Source organism: Pyxicephalus adspersus, chromosome 1 (genome assembly GCF_032062135.1).
Source record: "Pyxicephalus adspersus chromosome 1, UCB_Pads_2.0, whole genome shotgun sequence".
NCBI classification, from domain to species: domain Eukaryota; kingdom Metazoa; phylum Chordata; class Amphibia; order Anura; family Pyxicephalidae; genus Pyxicephalus; species Pyxicephalus adspersus.
In genome coordinates, this window is record NC_092858.1 from 173,641,454 (window position 1) to 173,662,666 (window position 21,213).

The following is a 21,213-nucleotide window of genomic DNA, read 5'->3' on the forward strand; positions in this document are numbered from 1 at the left end:
CTCCTCTCTGACATTTTTCCAAATATTCTAAACTTGATGATTAATTTAATCATCAGTTTGCTTTATAATTGCATCTTATATCGTATGCTGAGAAATAGGAGTGGGTGTGATGATTTTTAAATGGAATTATTATGAAAATAAATTGTGGAATAGGTTTTATGAAAAATTGAACCATATGAGTTTTATCTTGTCTTCTCTTTTTGCTAAAAGGGATTTTATGAATAACAATTTGTGACTTGATTAGATACTGATTGAACACCAGAAAAAGATGGATCAGCACATCAGTGAGATAGCATAAAACTTCACTTTTAATTCACATATTTGAAAACATCTGGGTCAAAAAATACATTAACCGTCACAAACAAAACTGCATGGAGTTTGTATGTTCTTACCCCACTTGTGCTATGTTTCCTCTAGTGAGAATAAACTATTACCAATGTAGTGACATTAGATTGTGAGCTCCTCTGACAGACAGTGACATGATTTATTCTGTCTAGAGCTGCAAAAGATGTCCATGCTATAAAAATGCATAAATAAAATAAATCTGCATTTTATAGTTTACATATAGTTGTTGCATAATTTTGCTGTATGGTTGCTGTTGGCGTCTGTACCTGGACAGTATTTATTAACATTCTTTGCATCCCTCCATGCAGATGTAAATCGTTACCTCCAACCTTCGGGATCGTACTCTTGCTCAGTCCATTAGGTTTGTTCCTCAGCTCGGATCTGTGTAAACAAATCTGTCATTTTGATGTTATCTTGGTGGGGAAGCGTTATCAAGGGCTGAGCACTGAGAAAAAAAGAATATTTCATTCCTGGCTGTGGGTGTCATTCGGCTGGATTTCAGATCTGTCTGTACCTTAGGCTACCCATAAATGTTCAATGATTGAACGAAAGAGTGTTGTACAGACATCACCATTATTTTCCACAGGAGGGGGGGCAGGGTAAGTCGGAGCCACCCAGCTGCGTCCTTCCCATTGGAAATCCTTAGCAGTCATTAGCTGGGGCATTGACAATGAAGAACAGCTATTCAGAAACTTTGCCTAAGATGATCATTTAGGATTAAGGTTAATTCTTTAGGATTAAGGTTAGGTCTTTCTCAACTTTTTTACCCCTAAGGAACCCTGGAAATCATTTTAGGCTATTGGAGAACTCCTATTAAAACCAATTTTGGGGAGTCAATGGCCAAAGGTCTCTTTAATTAGTGTCCAATGGAAAGAATGTCCAATCTGCAGTGACAGCAATAATATCACCTTTATAGACAACTAAAATATAATGAGAGTCATGCAGCTGGATCTACCAAGTGGTGTTGACCCCAGAACTTTGCATGTGCCATCAAATGGGAGGTCGAGGAAACCCTACCAAACTCTGGAGGAACTCTGGGAGATAATAGCGGATCTAGTGTGCATAAGGATAAATATCCATACATATGTTAAATTTGCATTACTAGAGACAATTTTTCATGAATATCTAATGAATGTCTCCCACCACTTTATTAAACCGGATTACCAAACAAGAAATTACTACAGAGGACTGTTGTAATCCCCGTATGGGTTGTCACCCGGTAGTCCTCCCCAATCTATACAGAACAGTACAGCAGCGGAGGATCCTGTCTGTGTGGGGATCATTTCTAAATCCATAATGATCATCCCAAATGAGCGTCTGTAAAAGGTTTACCAGTAAATTTCCATTCCATGCTGGTTACAGTTGTGCACTACTACACATAAGTGTAATGGTAAGGGGTACTCAAAGCCAAAACTGCTCCCTGTGTCTCTGCTAAGCAGAATCACAATCTCTCGTTGACCTTGTGCTCATTATCTGTTGGATGAAAAGCTGATTGGAGATCCAAATATTTTCCAAAAGGTTATGTCACTGACCCCGTCTATGCACTGCAGACAGATAATGTATGGTGGAGAGGCCAATATGGACCACCATGTCTTGATGTTCTTCTGAAGTGGTAAGCAGTGGACTGATTCTGGTGGAATTATGTAAATATAAAAAAATTCTGAATAGTCGGTATGAAGGGGTGAACGTTCCTAGGCAGAATTAGAATGCAGTTCACCTTTGAAAGGATTAAAATCCAATGAAACAAAAGGTAGGGCCAGGGACAGTCAGATTGGAGAAAGAGGGGCTAGATCATGATGGATGTCCTCCAGCCAGGAAAGGAAGTGGGCTTTTACTTGCTGCAGCTTTTAATGCACAAAGTAAGCAATTTCATTCCAAGAGAGGAGGCTGTGCAACTGTGCAAGGCTGGAACGAAGGCTGGAGGGCAGATTTACCAAAGGGGAGGCTGTGCGATTGTACAAAACTAAAGAGAAGGTTGGTGGGCACATTTAATGGAGAGAAGGCTGAAGAATAGAGCCTCCTTACCCCCCTTATAATCTGGCTACCCCCTTCTCCGTCATGTGTTGGCATTCCACAGATCCAGCCTGCTGTTTATGCAGCATCATTTTCTTGCCCCAAAGTTTGATTTACAGGGGAAAGATATTATTTGCTCTTGAGGTTGGAAATTAAGGTAGAATTAGGACGTGCGCAGGGTACTGAGAGTCCTTAATAATCTCTCCTTGACCGACTTACTGTAGAAACCATTTATCATCTCCTTGCACGGGGCTTCGCAGGCTCCACTCTACCACCGTTCTGTAAATCTGAGTTTTGACTTATACAAATGTCACAGCACCAGGCAACAGATTAAAAAGCAGTTTAAGACACCGCTGGAGGTGCAAACCACCTGCTGTAGTACAAGGTTGTCCTATATATGGGATGGGGTCAGCGCTGAACCAGGTATGAACACTGCTGTGATCTGTCGGCGGCGGTTTTGTTTTTCGCTATGTTAATTTCAAAATGTTTTCCAGCATCTTATTTTTGGGAGCTGGGTGATTGCTTTGCAGGCCTTTGACCCCCAATCTTCCATAAAATCGGGTCAATGACAATTATTGGAGTATCAGAACTTGATATTCTCATTAGGTTGGGAGCAAAAAAACAGAAGATTAAGTAGAGGATCTTTAGGAAGCTTCAGGCACAATAACCCTTATTAAACTTTTTTTTTTATAACCCAAAGAGGAAATAATTCCACTCCATGTGCACAAAATTCTATTGCAACCCTTCATATTGTGATATCATTACTGTGCTTTGCATAGTTTTTGGAGAGAGCAGAGCTGTGGGAGGAGCCTAGCTGCCCCCTCCCACTACAGGCTGCTGCAGAAGACTATAGAGTGGGTGGATACAAGACCAGTCACCCTGCACAAGGAGAGTGAGCAATAAAGACTGGTCCTTATTACAGGAAGCTGCTGCACAAAGATAGGCTGGGCATACACTATAAATTGATTATGTCCGCAAGTATTGAGTGGCGGGCACATGATTCTCTGTTTGACTGTCTGTGTCATTGAACAGGTGTGCCTAACAATGTGTCCTCGGTTCAGCCAAAAATATAACAAAGAAAAAAGATAATCTGACTAATCAACTTGGCACTTTAACCCAGCGGTGCCCAGTGATATATGAGCTTGGACTGCTGTTAGTTTTCAGCGCCTACAAAAATACTTTATGTGTTTTGCTTTTCTCTAATTTTGTTTCACCTTTCTGGCGGATCTCTTTGAACATTTGGAAGCCAGTTGTTTTCTATTTCCACCAACATAATATCAAAAGTGACTCATTCATTTATGAAGTTTTGCTCTTTAAGGGAACTCAGTGCTGTGCCATTAAAATGAGATGAGGCAGTGTCCCCCACGGGTCTGTATGGCCCCATTAGTTAATGTATTCATGCCGGGCTTCTGCCCGAACCGGTGTCATTATGTATTAAAACTCTGCTCCTTCTGCCTCAAAATAAACATGCCCCTAATGAGCTCATGAATATGCAAATGATGCTAAATTCACCGCTTGCCACTAAATTGGTGTCAGTGTAGTTGGTTTTGCTGGACTAGTGGATGTAAATGTTTTCCATTTTTTTAGAGCAAAGTAACAGTAAACAGCGATCTTCCCTGGGATGAATAAAAGTACAGGAAGAGCGCCGGGGTGAAGGAAAACCTCCGAGCCTAATAGGGATTGCTGGAAGCTGTACATAGTAATGGGTGGAAGGAAAAGGGGTGACACATCACAGATGCCCATTATAATTTTATGAAATCTTCTTCTGATGTATTTACTTATCTATTGTTAATTTTCCTTCTTCTTTTCCCTTCTCCCCATTCTTTCTCTCCTATCTTTCTCTTCTTCCTTTCTTTCTCCCCATCCTTCTATCTTTCCTTCCTCCTTTTCTCCCCAACTTCTTCCTTCCTTTATTCTCCCTCCTCCACTCCTTTCTTTCCTATTCTTCTATCCATTCTATTCCTTCCTTTATCCCTTTTTATTTCTTCTTTACTTCCTTTGTACCTTCTCTCTCTTCTCTTCCTCCTCTTTCCTGATCTTACTAATTCTATCCTTCCTTCCTTCCTTCCTTCCTCCCTTCCTCCCTCCCTTCCTTCCTTCCTTCCTTCCTCCCTTCCTTCCTTCCTCCCTTCCTTCCTTCTTCCTTCCTTCCTTCCATCCTCCCTTTCTTCCCTCCATTTCCTTCCTTTTCTTCCTTCCTTCCTTCCTTCCTTCCTTTCTTGCTTTCTATTCTTCCTTTGGTCCTACTTTTCCTTCCTTCCTTCCTTCCCTACTTTCTTTCCTCTCTTCATTCCCGTCCTTCCTCCCTTTCTCTTTCCATCTTCTTCCTTCTTTTCCATCCTTCCTTTTCTCCCTTCCTTCCTTATTCTCTTTCTCCTTTCCTTCCCACCTTCTCTTCCCCTTCCTTTCATCCACCCTTTCTCCCCTTCTCTTCCACATCTTACTTTCCTGATGTTCCTAATTGTATCATCCCTTCATTCCCTTCCTTCCTCCTATTTTCTTTCCGTCCTCTTCTTTTTTTCCTTCCTTCCTTTTCTCCCTTCAACTACTTTGTTTCCTATCTTTTCTTTTCACCTCCTTTCCTTTGTTCTTGTCTTCTATTGTTTCCTCTCTTCTTCGATACTTTTCTTTCTTTTTTTTTTCACTTTCTTTCTTCCACTTATTTCTTACCTTTTTTTCTGTTTTTCCTTCCTTCCTTCCTTCCTTCCTTCCTTCCTTCCTTCCTTCCTGTTCCTAATATTTCTTAGCTCTTCCTTATTTCCTTCCTTTTTTACTCTTTTCCTTCCTCTCATTCTTTTCCTATTTATTTTTCTTTTCCTTCCCTTCTCCTTTTCATCATTACTTTCCCCATCAGCCTACATTACCATTTCTCCCCATTTCATCTTTTCACATTTTCTTTCACCATGAAATCATCAGTCCATTTCAGCTTTCAATCCATATTTAAAGTGGCCGCATTAATATTCATCCAGCGACCTGGGTCGTCCACTTAAACAGAGAGCGTTGGCCTGCTCAGTCTATGGAACACGCCACATTTCCTGGCGGCTGCCCCACGCTATTCCCCAAATGAGCACAGCGGGGGAAAATTTGGGCCCGTCGGGTCTCTGCTGTTATTAAGTCACAGGCGGGCATCTGCGCAGGGCAGGGGGGCTTCCTCCTCCAAGATGTTATGAAAGTTTAAAAAGCTTACAGACCGGTCTCCATGACAACATTGGGAAACATACGCGCTGGCCGAGCTGACCCCGCTGTTTAACAATTTAATGCAAATTCCAGGCACTGCACATTTCACGCCCCGGTGCTCCAAGACTTACTTTTCTTGGTCGCACTTTAGGCAAAAGAGACCTCTGAGCTTACCGCGGGCACCAGAAGCTTCTAATATTAAAATTGGCGGTATGGAGGGTCTAACAATTATAATCTGTTTGTCATTCAGGAATAAGAAATTTATCTTTATTTACTGATTTGGAAAAGGTAAAATTATGCTTCTCAACTGGAAGTTTGTTTGAATGACTTCCTAGAATGTTATGATATAAACTGCTCCATTCCAAAACAATCCTGTGACTTTGCCTAAGGTGATCCTATCAGTTTGCTGCAGGTAGCAGATAGCATTTCCTCAATCTCCTCTTACCCAGCTATCAGACTCTAAAATTGTCACTTTCTTACTAAACACAAGGTGAGAGACTGTGGCAGGGGCTGATCTGGGTGCAACCAAAAACAGGCACCTGGATTTATATGACATCTGGGTAGGGCTGAGGACCTGGGGCCCACCATAGGTAGGGAGGGACCACCAAAATCTATAGCTGTCTCTTAACAGCGGTATTTTTTTAGGCAATAGGCTGCCCCAATAGTTATATTTCTCTTCTCCACACCAATCTCTAAACCATTGCTCCCATTGGAAAGGGAAAAAAAAACAACTTACCTAAATTTGTGGTCATGTAACCTTCCAGTTCCAAGTGCAGGAGGTGGAGTTTTTCTTAGTGTTCATACATAACATAGATAACACAGATTTTCTAGGCACTGTCCAGTGGTTGGGTCTTTTCAGCATTTGGAAGAAGATGACCATCAGTCCCCTGCTGGCTTGGCCCCATCTGCATTTGGAGTGACCATCCAAAAATCCAGGGACAGGTTTATCCCCCCTAAACCCAATCATAGTTGTGTACACCATTCTTATAATTAGGACGTAAGTTACATATTTACCAGAGTTGCTTGACCTTGGACCTTGGTAAAGCAACATTTTTCCCAATAAAGATTATTGTTCAGCTTCAGCCAAAGCCAAACCAAAGCCCACTCTGCCAGCCGGCAAGGTAGCCAACATTCTGGAGCCCTTTCTCTACTGTTCTTTATCTCCTCCCACCCACTTCTAAACCTTTGCTTCCATGGAAAGAAAAACAAATATAGGGCAATTTACTTTCTATGCAGGAGGAGACCTTCTTTGTGTCCAAACTGCTTAATACGTCATTTGAATCTTTCTCTTGGCTGTCCGGTGAGGTCTTCTCAGTATCCGAGAGTAGATGACATTTGCAAGCAGTCAATGACCAGCTGGCTTGGACCCATCTGCATTAGAAGTGACTATCCAAGAACCTGAATGGAGAAAATGAGGAACCCGTAATGGGAAACCCATATTAAAACCAACTATTTTGGGGGTCAATGGGAAGAAAAGCCTCCTAAAATTGTAGACAGTGGAAGGAATATCCCCAGAAAGTGGTGGCTGAAATACCACCTTTATAGACACCCAAAGACATGAGACACAAGAGTCATGCAGCTGGTTCTACCAAGTGGTGTTGGCCCTAGAGCTATTCAGGCATCATTATATGGGAGCACAATTCAAGGAACCCAAAACAAGCTCTGGTGGAACCTTTGGGTACCAATAAAACCCTAGTTGAGAATGGCTGCCTTACAAGTACACAATAGGTAGATGCTGTACATTTGCCCACTTGCCCTTACTACCCGTTTGCTTAATAGGCTGTCAATGAAAATAGCACTGAGCATCTTCAATGTTTGTGAGTCATCGTTGGTGGACACCACCAACCTCTGAGAACATTTAGAACAGTTAAGACCCCTGATGACCTCCAGCCAATGTAAATGCTCACTACTGTTTTAATTGACAATGGGGAACACTGGTATTGGCAGTGAGCGAATGAGTGCCAAGTTCTACATTTTGGTTCAAGCACAGCACACATTCAGTTCTATGAATATTGGATATTCAGGTTGATTTTGAAGCCCAAACAGCCCCTCCAATAATTACATTTCATTTTGGCTATTTACATTCTTACTGTTACAACAGCCCATCCTGCTTTTTTCCCTGTACATTCTGATCATTCTCTTTCTCTGAAAATGACATTAAAGACGAAGCCCTTCTTTAAATGATCATGCCCGTAAAATGTTGCCGCTGGCATGATCATACCGCGTGGAATAAGCTTCCTAAAGCGACACTTTGCTGTGCAGTTGATCATTTTTGTCACACTGTCATTGCTCCAGGCATAAATAGGAATTTTATTTATTTATATTTTTTAATTTTTTTTTTTTTTATCTGGCAAACGTGTTACAGAGGAAACATCTGATGGTCTTGAGGCTCGACTGCAGCAGTCTGGCTTTCTGCTCCGTAATATGCACCTGTCAGTACAAACTAACATTTACCTAGTCAACGGTGCATCAAGGCTGACCTACATGTCATGCTAACTGCTCATTCTGGGGAATGCCATCCTCCGCCTGTATGTCTTTTGGCTTCATCGGGAGTGATGACACCAACCCGAAGAGAGAATGCACAATTTTGTAATGTATCAGGCCATATGGTGTACCATAAAACATATTTTCAGAGCCAATGTTTTTTTTTCAGATGGTTCGCCCCCCAAGAACCTCCAAGGTTTACCCCCAGGCTCCTCACAACTTGTTAAATTAGACCCGTAATGTTACCATTCAGCACAAATAACTTCCTGATCTGTTACAATATATAGCAACAGTATAATAATAATAATAAAAAAATAACATTTATCATTATTATCATTATTTTTGGATGTGATTACTTGGTCCCAATGCATCTCTATCCAATCCTACCAGATAACAAATGGTAATAGGGGTCGGTAGGGAGCCACTCCTGACTTCATGACTTCCTGAAAAAAATCAAACCATGCTACCTTGTTATTCTTGCAAAAAACTGGTATTCCAGATGTAAGCAGTGGACTGGTTCTTGGGAGGAGTTCTGCATCTATTAATATGCCCTCATGGGTGGTTGTTAGTCTGGAGGAATGGGTGATTTAGGCAGACCAAGTCATACCCACATGTAACGCTGACTTTAAATAATTGAAAAAAATAATAATTTCAGGCAGGCAAGGGAGGAGCTTTCAGGCAGGAAATGAGGTGGGGTCTATCTGACTTGCTGCAGATTCAAATGTGCATAGTGTGCAGGGAAATGAGAGTAAGCAAACTAAGTCCAGTTGAGGAGTCCGTACAACTGTGCAAGACTGAAGGGGGGAGTGGGAGGCAGATTTAATGAAGGAAAGGTCAGAGGGCAGAGTTAAGGAAAGGCACATTTACTGATCGGGAGGCTGGAGGGCAGATTCAATGAAGGGAAGGCTGAAGGGCAGATTCAATGAATGGAAGGCCAGAGGGCAAAGTTTAATGAAGGGAGGGCTGGAGAGCAAATTTAATGAAGGTAAGGTCATAAGGCAGAGTTAATAAAAGGACAACTTGTGGGCAGATTAATTGAAGTGGAGAACAGATTTAGTTATAAGAAGGCTAAAGAGGAGGGAAGATTTATTAGAGGGAAGACTGGAGGGCAGATCTAATAAAGGAGAGGCTGGAAGGCAGATTAAATGAAGTTAAGACTAAAGAGAAGATTTAAGGAGAGATGGCTGGAGGCCATGTTTAATGAAGAGAAGATCGGAGGGAAGATTTATTAAAGAGGTCGAGAGGTCAGATTTATGGAATGGGAAGACTGGAAGGCTGATTTAATGAAGGGAAGGCTGGAGGGTAGATGTAATTAAAGGTAGGCTGAAAGGCAGATTTATCTATTGATTTATTCTACAATACAAGATATCTATTAGCAGGGTGTGACGCCATCTCTTGGCTTAGTGATGGCCATGGATGGGAAATCCTGACAGGCATAACTGCTGGAATCCCCATTAGTTATATGAAGTTGAACTTGCCCGCACCCAGATATCTGTTTTCAGAGATGCGTTCCCATCATTTCTGTTATTTCCTTCCATTGTTTACAGAGAGACGTGATCCTTTCTCCGTGACTCCAATCAATCTCCCTTTGTAATACCCACAGATTCGCTTCGACTCCATTGTTTTCTCTCTCCGCTGAGTTTTGCAGAAAAGATAACAATTATTTCTGCGCTCGCTGTACTCTCTGCTTGAGTAGCAGAAATATTGATGCGGATATGATCTGCGCAACTCGGCCTGGGCTCTGCTTCCTGCGGAATTAAGGAGACGGGAGCCAGTGATGGAAAGGCATGTCAAGCATCAGATATACTCAGCATAAACTATTGCAAAGGCGCCACAGCACAAATTAACCCAGACAAAGCCTGACAATAACAGAAAAATGAAAGAGGGGAGCTGCAAAGTTCAAAAAGAGACGGAGAATGAAAATAAATAAATAAAAAAATGTGTGATCTGGTCAGAGAGTGATTTATGACTGGAAGAGTGAGATCTGTCAGTGTCTGTTGCTGGGCAAACATTCAGAATCTGTCGATGTAATTAGAGTAACAAGCTTAGTGCATGCCGCACAATCACATTCTCACACCGCCGGATGCACGGATCCCGGGTTTATTGTGGTTTATTTATACTGTGAGCAACAAACTCAATTCTGTCCTGAGAATGTTGTTTGTGTGACATTGACCGTGACCTTCATATCAAATCTGTCCATAGACCTACATTGTTCCTTTCATTTTATCATTGGGGTAAAATATTTCCCAGTTTAATGATTCATTTTTTCAAAGGTTTATCTTTTATTCCCTTCTTTTCTGGTTCTCTTCTCTACGTCTTCTTTTCACCATCTCTTTATCTTCTCTTCATCCTCTTTTTTTCTTCACTTCTTCTCATCCTTTTTTCTCTTCTCTTCATCCTTCGTTTCATCTTCTCTTTATCTTCTCTTGTTTACATCTTTTCTTCATCGTCTCTTCGTTTTCTCTTCGACTTTATTTTCTTTTCATGCCCTCTTCTTCTCTTCTTTTCCCCTTATCGTAACTTTTTCTCTTTTCTTCCTTCTTTTTACTCTTCCCTACATCTTCTCTTCATCACCTCTTTGTCTTCTCTTCTATCTTTTACATCTTCTCCTCATCATTTCTTCTTCTTAACTTTGTTTTATTTTCTTTTAATCATTTCTTCTCCTCAACTTCGTCTTTTTTTCATACCCTCTTCTCCTTCCTTCATCTTCTATTCTTCTTCTCTTCATCTTTTTTATCTTCTCCACAACTTCTTTCCATCATTTCTTCTTTTCTGCTCATTGTCTATTCTATCTCTTCAACTTCCTCTTCTTTTCATACCGTCTTCTCCTTCCCTACTTCTCTTCTTTTTTATCTTTTTTTCTCTTCTTCTCTTTTTTACATCTTCTCTTCATCGTCTCTTCTTCTTCACTTGGTACTCTCTTCTCTTCATCCTTATCATCACCTTTTTGTCTTTTCTTTTCCTCATCATCTCTTCTTCTTCTCATCTCTTTGACTTCATCTTCTCTTCATACTCTCTTTTCTTTCTCTTCTCCTCATTGTTGTCTCTTCTTCATTTCCCTTTTCTTCTCTTCCTTTCACTTCACTTCACTTCCTTCTTCTCTTTCCTTCTTTTTCCTTCTCTTCCCTTCCCATCTCTTTTCTTCTCTTCTAACCCTCCCTCAAGTGATCACAGTTATCTCAGTGATCAGCCTTTAGGTCCATTTAAAACTTCATATCCACCTCAAGGGACTAATTATTTTTTCACCCACAATTCACCCATCATTTACCCATTCAGTTTCCAAATTTGATCCAGTTATAAAATGTATGGGTAAATATAAGTAAGTTTTGGGTCAAAGTTGGCTGAATTTGGGGAAAAACATTTAAGACTCCTAAGATTCTGTCTGTCCACAGCTTGACAACACTAGTGTGCAACTTTAGTACAGAACACTAATATTGGGAAACCAGGACAATCACAAATCTACCTCAACACACAAATGTAATAAATATACAGAGAGTTCAGCTGTCATACTGCTTACACAGGGAGAGCTGCTGTCATCTGTGTAATCTGCAGGAGTGTGACAGCCTAGTCCTATGCCATGTATTAGTGGACTGTGTGATGATTCCACCCAGCTGCCCCCCCTACAGGTGCCTCCTAAAACATAGTAGATTGATTGGCGAAATTAAAAATGTCCTTTTTCCAATAGGTCCTAGAAAAGGATTGTGTATACTGGAGGTGCAGCTTTGTATTCCTCTTCACTTATCACTGAACATTTAAAGTTTAGGTGATGTTAATGTACATTCTGTTATTGATCGGCGTCAAGATAAATCCAGTGAATGTGACTATCCCGGGCCTATTATTCCAGCCATTGCTTTGTTCTCTGATTTCCCACAGAGACTCTCCCCCCATTCTGTGCTGTGCCAATGTAACAGTGTGCTACATCATTTACTACAATTGTCTTTCAATCGTGCGCTCTAAACGATTTGTATCTGATTCCGCGGCGAGACCAATACGCCAAGAGACGACACGGCGCACAAAGAGCGAGCGATTACCCAAAGAGACGCCAATTCTTTATTGATGGCACACAATGTCACATCTAATTAGACTCTATCAATGTACAGATCCGCTTCGTGGCTTATCTGCTTAAACATCTGCGCTTCAGTCAAGCGCTCTTCATGTTCCGTCATGCTGAAAAAAGGACGCAAATAAAATGTATACAGAACGTCACTAGTGCAGGAGAAAATAGCTTCCCTCTGCAAAATGTGAACAAAAAATGTATTACTATTGATAATAATACTGATCTGCCTTTGGAACAATTTAGCTTTTTTTTTTTTCGATGATCGTTTATTGATCTTGTGCCCAGATTGGCCCATTAACGTCTCGTTTTTTTTCTCTTACAGATGTTACATTGAGGACAGGAGCTCCAAGGTGGCATGGCTGAACCGCTCTGGCATCATCTTCGCCGGACAGGACAAGTGGTCCCTGGACCCTCGGGTGGAGCTGGACAAGAGAAGCGTGCTTGAGTACAGCCTGCGCATTCAGAAAGTGGACGTTTATGATGAAGGACCCTACACCTGCTCTGTGCAGACCCAGCACCACACCAAGACCACGCAAGTCTATCTGATCGTGCAAGGTAGGGAACGAGGGGCCAAAAACTATTGTATATGCCAATAACATTTCTATGCTAATGTATACCTAATGTATGGACTTGTATGGAAATGTAATGTAATTGAATGTATGGAAAAGAAGCAGGGATGACTTGAGGCAAAATGGGGCCCTGGGCAAATTTTAGGTGGGGGTTCCATGGTATTCCAGCTCCCGTCATCTCCTGTTTTATTCTGTCAAAATGTGCCCTGGAGAAGGTGGAAATATGGGCAAAGTAGGTAGCCCTACCATTCTGTCAATTAGGGCCCTGGAGAAGGTGGGGGTCTTGGGCAAAAATTAGGTAGGGGCCCCAAATGAACAGCATTCCAACTCTGCACCCCTGCTATTCCGTCCATTAGGGCTCTCAAGAAGATAGGGGGCATGGGCATCAGTGGGGCTTCAATAATGGGGTGAAGGGGCAAATGTGATGTGGGGGCCACAAATGCACAGTATTAGAAATTAGCAAGCAAATTTTATAACTTCAATCTTGCGGGGAATCGGGCCTTTCTCGTTTACAGAACATGTAAGCGAGATTGGCCTTGTGAGTCGTCACGAGGTCATGTTCTGTCCGAACTCAGATGATCTCTTAATGGAGAATCTCCATTGAGAGTTCTCTCGAAGTTCGCCTGCAGTTACAGCTGATTGGAAGCACCCCGTGCCTCCAATCAGCTGTGACCGCAGGTTACCACGCTCCCTGGGCTGTACTTATCAATGATAAGTACAGTTCAGGGAGCGTTAGAACCTGCACATTAATGGAATTCGCAAATCGGTTCGCCGAAATTTTGCGGACCCATGGGAAGTTTGGGGAAATTTTCGCAAGAATATCAGAGGCATTCTTGCTCATCCCTACACAGCATTTCAGCTTCCTGGACCCCTTGCCATTTTGTCAACTGGAACTCTGGAGCGATCATTTTTACAATATCGAGAAGCAGTGCAAAAGATAGAGATTAAAACTTTTCTAATAACATATTACAAAATGGCTTGTGTAGCAATTCTTTATACTATATTATTTTTTACCCTAAGCAGAGTTTCCCTTTAAGCTTTTCAATGGCCCCAGTGAGTTAATACTGAACGCCATTAACAAAATACGCATTGTGCTTCTTCAGAAAGATCTGAACACAACAGTCAGTCACTGCCATTTACATCCACATAACCATAATGTGTGTTTGTGCGCTGATTAAACAGCTCGTACATAAAGATCTTTACGAATTCAGAGACAAAGAGCTGAAAGCTCGGCCGTGAGATGTACCAAGTTGGTAGATGTGGTACAAAGGAGACGTACAATACAGCGTTATAGTATTATACACAGCCTGTGCTTCTCATATAAATAGATCTATACTTCGATTCCTTGTACTGTAATGTATTATCTCTGTGTGTTATATTGTGATTGGTTTAACATGTTCTACTAGAGAAAAACACAACCCATTAATCATCACAACAGAAACTCATTGGAAGGTTGGGGAGGATTTTTTTTTCCCTTAACTGTGGCTGATTTTAATTTTCTCTTTTATATTTCTCTATGTAAATGTATTCACTGCCAGACTGATACATTGTATTACAATTATGGAAGGGGATGAGTTAGGTGCTGACGAATAGAAAGAGCCAACATCAGCCAACCGCAAGTGAAGAACAAGGTGCTTAGGTTACAGGATGGTAATTTTTTAGTGTAACACCAAAGTAAGGGTAAGACTACACATGCTAGAAAATTGTCCCCCAAGATCAATGATTGCGATCATCTCAGACGCAAAATCTAATGTGTGTACAGAGATCCATGGGGGATCACTAAATGACCTTGCAGGGAGATCACTATTATTTTGTATTGGGGGGGATGCTGCGGGGCACCTCCCGCTCATCCTCCCCACTATATGGAACTGAATGGTGTTTTGTGTAAGACGCTCATTTGTTAAAGTGTTGCTGAAAATGATCTTTCATGACATAAATGTAAGGTCTGTACATGGCTTAAAAGTGAAACAAACCTCTCTAAGGGCTTGTCCACATGGGCAGATATTTTACGTATGCTCCAATGAAACAATAGGATAACAACAGGAAAAAATCCAAAGCAAAACCTACTCCTAGCTTGTATCCAACCACTTTTCTTCTACTTAATCAGTTATAAAGTAATTGGTAATTCTTGATTAAAAGTGTGCATGTGTAGTGGTAATAAAGGATCAATTTGGACTAAAATGCTGAAGCTTTATCCTAGCAAAAACAATAAAAATGGTAATTGGGAGCTGTGTTTTGGGGATTCTGACTGATCAATAATCAATATGTGAATGTTGATTAATCAATTAATTAGAAAATTGGCAGTAAATCTTCTCCAAGACCTCCCAGACCTGATTGGCTTCCAGAACCAATAACAATGCAATAAAGGACACCGGGGCAAATCAGTATTGTGTTAGGAGAAACAGAGTGAACTAGCCTTGTATAATGGAAAATGTACAATGTAACATAAGCATTAGGGGTAGAAGGGGGGAATACAACCCTGGGCTAAGAGTCAGCCACTGACCAATGAATGACACAGAGATCAGCCAATAATTCCTAAGGAGGGAGGAAGATTTTTACTCATGCAATGTAAGATAAGCATTGGGTATAGAAGGGGAAAGACTCAACACCGAAATATAGCCTCATACAGATTCTAGTTTTCCATCAAGTCCATTGTTCATGCTAGCAAGTAAAAATTGGGACTGAGTACATGGCTACTTTTGTATGCAATGGGAAGGATTCAGCGGGGAGCCTCCTACTCATCCTACCCTGTATATATAATACAACATACTGTCTAGCGCTCATTCATTTCTACTGTTGATGAAAATAATGGCCAGTGATGCATGATGAGAATGAGGAGTTAAGGAAAATGCAACTCAGGTTGCATGCTGAAAGTATTTCAGTGCAACCCCAAACTGGGGGAAAAAAACTGGGGGATACAACATAGGACTAAGAGTCAACCACTGACAAATACATGGAAAAGGGGTCATCCTATGTGAGAAGAAAAGGGGTGCTGTATTTCCAATTTGCATACTCGAGATGTTACGCGGGTCAATATGTTGGGGGTCAATGCGGAGGATACAACTCAGGACCAGCCAATCGAAAATCTCATTATTAGGTTCCAATTTCCTGTTTTTGCAGGGTTCATTTGCACTTATATCGGTTTCGCATAGTGTCTGGATGATCTTTATCAGATATCAAGCTGTACAAAAATGTACAATGTTTTATGTTATAATTGGTAATATTAGTCAATAAATATCAAGGAGCTATGCTGGGTATGCTGGAGTTTGTAGTTCACCAGCTGCAGAATCATCTTTTCTGTATACATGAGTTAGTGAATATTCTGCAATCAGCCATTCCGATGACATGCAGAGTTTTTCATTTTTTTTTTCATATATATTTTATATAAAATCCCCAGAGATAGGTTTTATGCATTTTTTTAGATACATCAAATAGAAACGAAGGACTAATCTCATATAAATTGTAATCTGCTGATTCGGGATTAATAATTAATGGGCACAAAGAGAACAGAACGACTTCTGGATGAAAACTTTGTGACCAGCCCCGGCTCTTACCATTGTATTTAGAATAATTATGTAACTGCGCCGAGAGAAAATTCCTCTTTGCCCGGAGTCGTACCTTAATGGAATATAAATCTAAGATTAGTATGGCCGAGCCGTTAAAATAATCTCAGTGGAATACATTAAATTCCCGCTCGTCCCCCCTCCCCCCACCTTACGTCTCTTACTTTGTGGTTTTAATTATTCACATAATCATTTTTACATCATTTTTAGTTTACAGTGGTCAATTCATTTTTTTACTGTGCTGTGTATAATTACCTGTGGAAATTCTTTCAGTAAATTGCAATTATTGCCTGCATGTCAGATGGGATTTCAGATCAGGCATTGACTGCGGGGGAGGTATTGTAACATTGATAGATGGGAAAATAGTTATAGAAATGAACAATAATCTTTAACATGGTATTGTAATTTCAATCATTTCCAATCAGCAAATTAATATGCTGCCATGTAGATCTCTTTTTAGCCAATTACTTTCATAGAGTGACAGCTCATTGTCCATGTCTCCAAATTCTTCCTTTGCCAACTTGTCTTCCATTGGAGACAAAGGGACTTGTTTATAAACAAATGAAGCCCTTATATTTCAGCCCATTTATAAAAGGTAAATAGATTGAAAAAAGTCCATCAAGTTCAACCACAAGAAAGGAAACATACTAGAAACCTGCATTGTCCAGATAGAACGATATATGAATGGTTGATCCAGAGGAAGGCAAAAAAAAACCCTTATAAAAAATGGTTAAATATTCTCCAACAGGGGAAATAATTCCTTAATTCTGCGGGACAATCGGATGTTCCCTGGATCAGTCTCTGGTCTTCTTCTTTATTTATGGTGAAGAAAGGCATAGATTCAGTTAAAAAATGGGGCTGCATTATTAAAATGGAAACATATATGCACAGATGATCCAGAGGAAGGGAAAAAACCTTAGAAGAAATGGGTAAATTACTCCAATAGGGAGTAAATAGTTCCTTTCTTATTCTGTAAGGCAATCTGATGTTCCCTGGATCAACAGTCTCTAGTCTTCTTCTTCTTCGTATATGGTAAAGAGAAGCATGGTTTTTGCCCTGGGCAAACATTAGGTGTGGAACCAAATGGTCATCATTCTAACTTCCTGTACCTCCTGTTATTCTGTAAATGGGTTCTCTAGGGAGGGGCAGATATGAAGTAGGTAGCCCTAAATTCACAGCATTCCTGCTTCTTGCACCCCCTACCATTCTGTATATTAGGGCTTTTGAGAAGATGAGGCAATAGACATCTGTGGGGATTTATCAATGCGGGAACAGACAATTTTGGGTGGCTTCTATATGAAGTCTTCTTCTCCTCCACACACAAAGAGTCTGATTTATTATAATAAAGCTCTCTAAGGCTGGAGCTCATAGACTATCACGGGAGAACCTGGATGACCCAAAACAACATGGAAGAATTTGCTTAAAAGACATTTGGTATTGTTGTCAAATAACTTGAATCCTGGACCAGATCCACTCCAGGCTTGTTAGATCGCCCAGGTTCCTTCATGGTAGTCTTTCTTCTCCAGTCTTGAAGAGCTTTAATAAATCAGGCTCAATGCCTAACGATTCTAGGTGTCCCGGCACTGCCGAGAATAGGTTCCATCTTTACAATGTACACCAAGCATTCTAAACAAAGAACAAAAAAGCCACCAGGAGCCAGAAAATGTTTTCTTTTGGAAGGAAACCTCGCCAAAAACCTTTGCGATTTTTGGTTAATGGAATGAATGGAGGCTGCCATTGCTGACCTACAGTTTTGGAAAGTGTGGGGTTCCATCTAAAGCTCGCCTCCTTGTTCAATCAATCAACTTTATAATCAACTAAAAGATCCCCATATCTTAGCAAGATCACCGCTGTTGAATGATGAAGTCATGAAAATATATTGGTAAATATCAATGGAAGGTCGTGTTAAAAATCCAGAAACTCCGATCCACTGGATCCATTCTTGGCATCACCCTGTAGTTTAATCAATCTTCACCACCAATGATCTGAAGGGCAGAATATTGTACAAATGTTTGCCCCGTTTGGGTATGGCGGTGATGGACACATAAGGTTCTATGTACACAGTGATATGGGGGAAACACCACAATTTGCCATGCCTTGGTTTTGCCATGAACGTCCATATACCAAGAATGTGTTTTGTAGCTTCATGAACCACCAGTTCTATAAAATTTCAAGGTCAAACCCTGTGAGTAGAATGTACAACCTGACATTTACTTCACAGCATCTGACCTACTTTTTGCTTTGCACATAAATAGATCTATACATTGATTTCTTTTTCCTGTGACGCATTGTCATACAAACACCACTAGCGTAGCATTATATTTGTGGTAAGCATTTTTCATGAAATTGGATTTGGATTGGATTAGTGATTTTTTTTAAAGCTGTACAATTTTTTTTATTTAATCATTCTACTACATTGGTATTAATATTATATTTATAATAGATGTTTTATGATAGAATAAAGCCTTCTTGAGCAATTGAGCTCTATATACATCTGGCAAAAGGTGGTAAATAAATGAAAAGTTTCTAAAGATCCATTTACTGATTGGAAAAATCCAATGTATTCATATTCAGTATTTCATATATAGAAACAATATATTTTTTAATTTTATCTCTGGTAGCTCTAATAAATAATTATGAAACCAGTGTACAGTGAACACCATCTAATACTATTAATAGCAGTGGGAAAGCAGTGCTCCATTCCCATGCCACTCTTTGACCGCCCTTTCTCCGCCATTCACCATTGCTCAAGCCAAAAGTGCTTGACTGGCCTTTAATTAATGACTGGAAGAAGGAAGTGGAAGTAGATAAGAAAAGAACATTCAATCAAGAGTCACGGGGATGAAATATGACCCGAGGACCTTGAGAATCCCAGCAGTGTGACACAATGGCATTAAATAGCAGCCATTGTCTGGTCCTCTCCATCAATGCCACATAGTAGGGCTCTTAATTGGGAGTTTGTCTGAAGACACAACAAGCAATTATAGCAAGAGCGAGATTCACCTAATGGGAAGTGTTGTGTGGATTATTTGTGCAACCAGAACTGCAACATGGCTTGGCTCACAGAATCCACTTGCTGCAGGATATGGAATTTGGGATTTGTAGAAATTGGTATGAAATGATTTAGTTTTTTATTTTGGTGCTTGGAATCTCAGCTCCAAAAATTTGTAAATAAAACATTTTCATTATATGGATCTGCTGATGATTCTTACAGCGCACGAGATTTCTTTGTCTGCCAATAATCATATCTGAAAGTGCCAAAAGACCAATGGAGGGTTGGTCCATCTAAGCTCTCCTTTGTATGTGATGAGCGAAGTGGGGATGGCTTTTTAAAAAGAAGAGTGAGGGAAAGGTAGAGCAGATCGAAGAGAGGTTAAATAAGAGAAAAAGAATGTATAGGAGAGGAAGAAAAGGGGTTTGGACAAGAAAGGTGAAGAAAAGACAAGAAGGTAAAGGAGAGAAGATGAGGGGAGGAAGGGAAAAAGGGCCACAGAAATTGGGGTAGAGAGAAGAAGAGAAGGAAGAAGCAAATAAAGAGGATAGGAGAGTAGTGGAAAGGAGAGGGGGGATTAGTAGGGTGGATAGATAGGAACAGAAGGTGGGTAAAGTGGGGAGATGAAGGTCATAGGGGGCAACAGACAAAGGTAAAGAGAGAAAGAGTAGAGAAGGGGAGAGAAGAGGGGGGTAAGGAAAAGTAGAGAGATGAAAGTAGAAGTGGTGAGGGATAAGGAGTATAAGGGAGAGAACAGAAGAGGAAAAGAAGAAGAGATACAATTAAATTATAGGAGAGAATAAATAGAGCGACAAAGTGAGAAAGTAGGAGAGTAATGGAAAAGAGAGCAGGTAAGAGTAAAAAAAGTAGAGAGGACAGAAGGGAAGAGGAGGTTAGGGGAGAGGGAGAGAGAAAGGAAGAAGAGAATTGGACGTCAAGTGAGAGGAAAGTCAGGGGAAAAGAGAGGGGAGAAAAAGGGCATAAGGAGAGAGGAGGGAAAGGAGAGGTAGAGAGATAGAAAAAGAGGTGGTAAAAAAGTAACAAGAAGAAAAGAATTGGGGAAAAGAAAAGGACCAAGCAGAAAGGGATGGAGAGGAAAAAGCAGGGACAAGGATTGTAAGGGAGAGGAGATAAAAGAGAACATAATAAGAGAGGAGAAGAAAGAAAAGAAAAAAGCAGAGAGGGATGGGGAGGAAAAAGCAGAGGAGTGTAAGGGAGAGAAGAGGAGATAAAAATACATTGTAGGAGATAATGTACGAGGAGACAGAGGAAAGCAACTATAGAGGGGTAGAAAGGAGAGCAGATGAGAGTGGAAAAGAGTAGAGAGGACAGAAGGGAAGAAGAGGTGAGAGAAGAGGAGAGGAGAGGGAGAGAGAATTGGTGAAGAGAATTGGAGGTTAAGAGAGAGGAAAAAGGGGGAAAGTGAGGAGAGAAAGAAGAGAGAATGTGAGCGGAGGGAAAGGAGAGGTAGATAGATGAATGAAGAGGTGGTAAAAAAAGAAGGAAATGAAAAAACAAAGCAGAAAGGGGTGATGGCGAAAAAGCAGAGAGATAAGGAGAGTGAGAGAGAGAGGAGAAGAGTGGGGAAGGTCAGGGGAAAAGGAGGATTTGAGAGAAAAGATAGGAGAGAAGAGGAGAGGAGATAAGGGGAGTGGGCAGAAAAAAACAATATAGCAGGGGTCCACCCTTTGTTTCAGGGGTTCTGTTTAAACTATATTTCTATATTTAACTGAGCTGTACTACCCTATCCTGCCCGCCATCTTTGGCTCTGAATACCCTGCATGTAGTTTACATGAGGTTTACATTTTTACACAATTTACCCAAACAGCACAAAAATAATGTCCTCGTGTCGCCCAATCATTGCATTAGGCATGAGTATATTACCTCAGCGAGAGGCTTCTTGATTTCACGTTAGACTCACTATTTATTTTTAGAATAAATTTCATCAATCTCCGCAGAGCCCGGATGGCAGAAAGACCTCTCGATCGTTTTTTTTAGCACAGCGCAATTTGG

At 40.7% G+C, this 21,213-nt stretch overlaps 1 protein-coding gene across 3 annotated transcripts in view; it reads left to right on the top strand.

Annotated features, from left to right (window-relative positions):
* The window catches only part of LSAMP (limbic system associated membrane protein), a 417,986-nt gene that overhangs the window by 176,259 nt on the left and 220,514 nt on the right, over positions 1 to 21,213 (top strand). For all 3 annotated transcript variants that reach the window (XM_072398412.1, XM_072398411.1, XM_072398413.1), the window contains exon 2: positions 12,399 to 12,631. In XM_072398412.1, the coding sequence (XP_072254513.1) occupies positions 12,399 to 12,631 (233 nt within the window). The remainder of the gene's footprint in view (positions 1 to 12,398; positions 12,632 to 21,213) is intronic.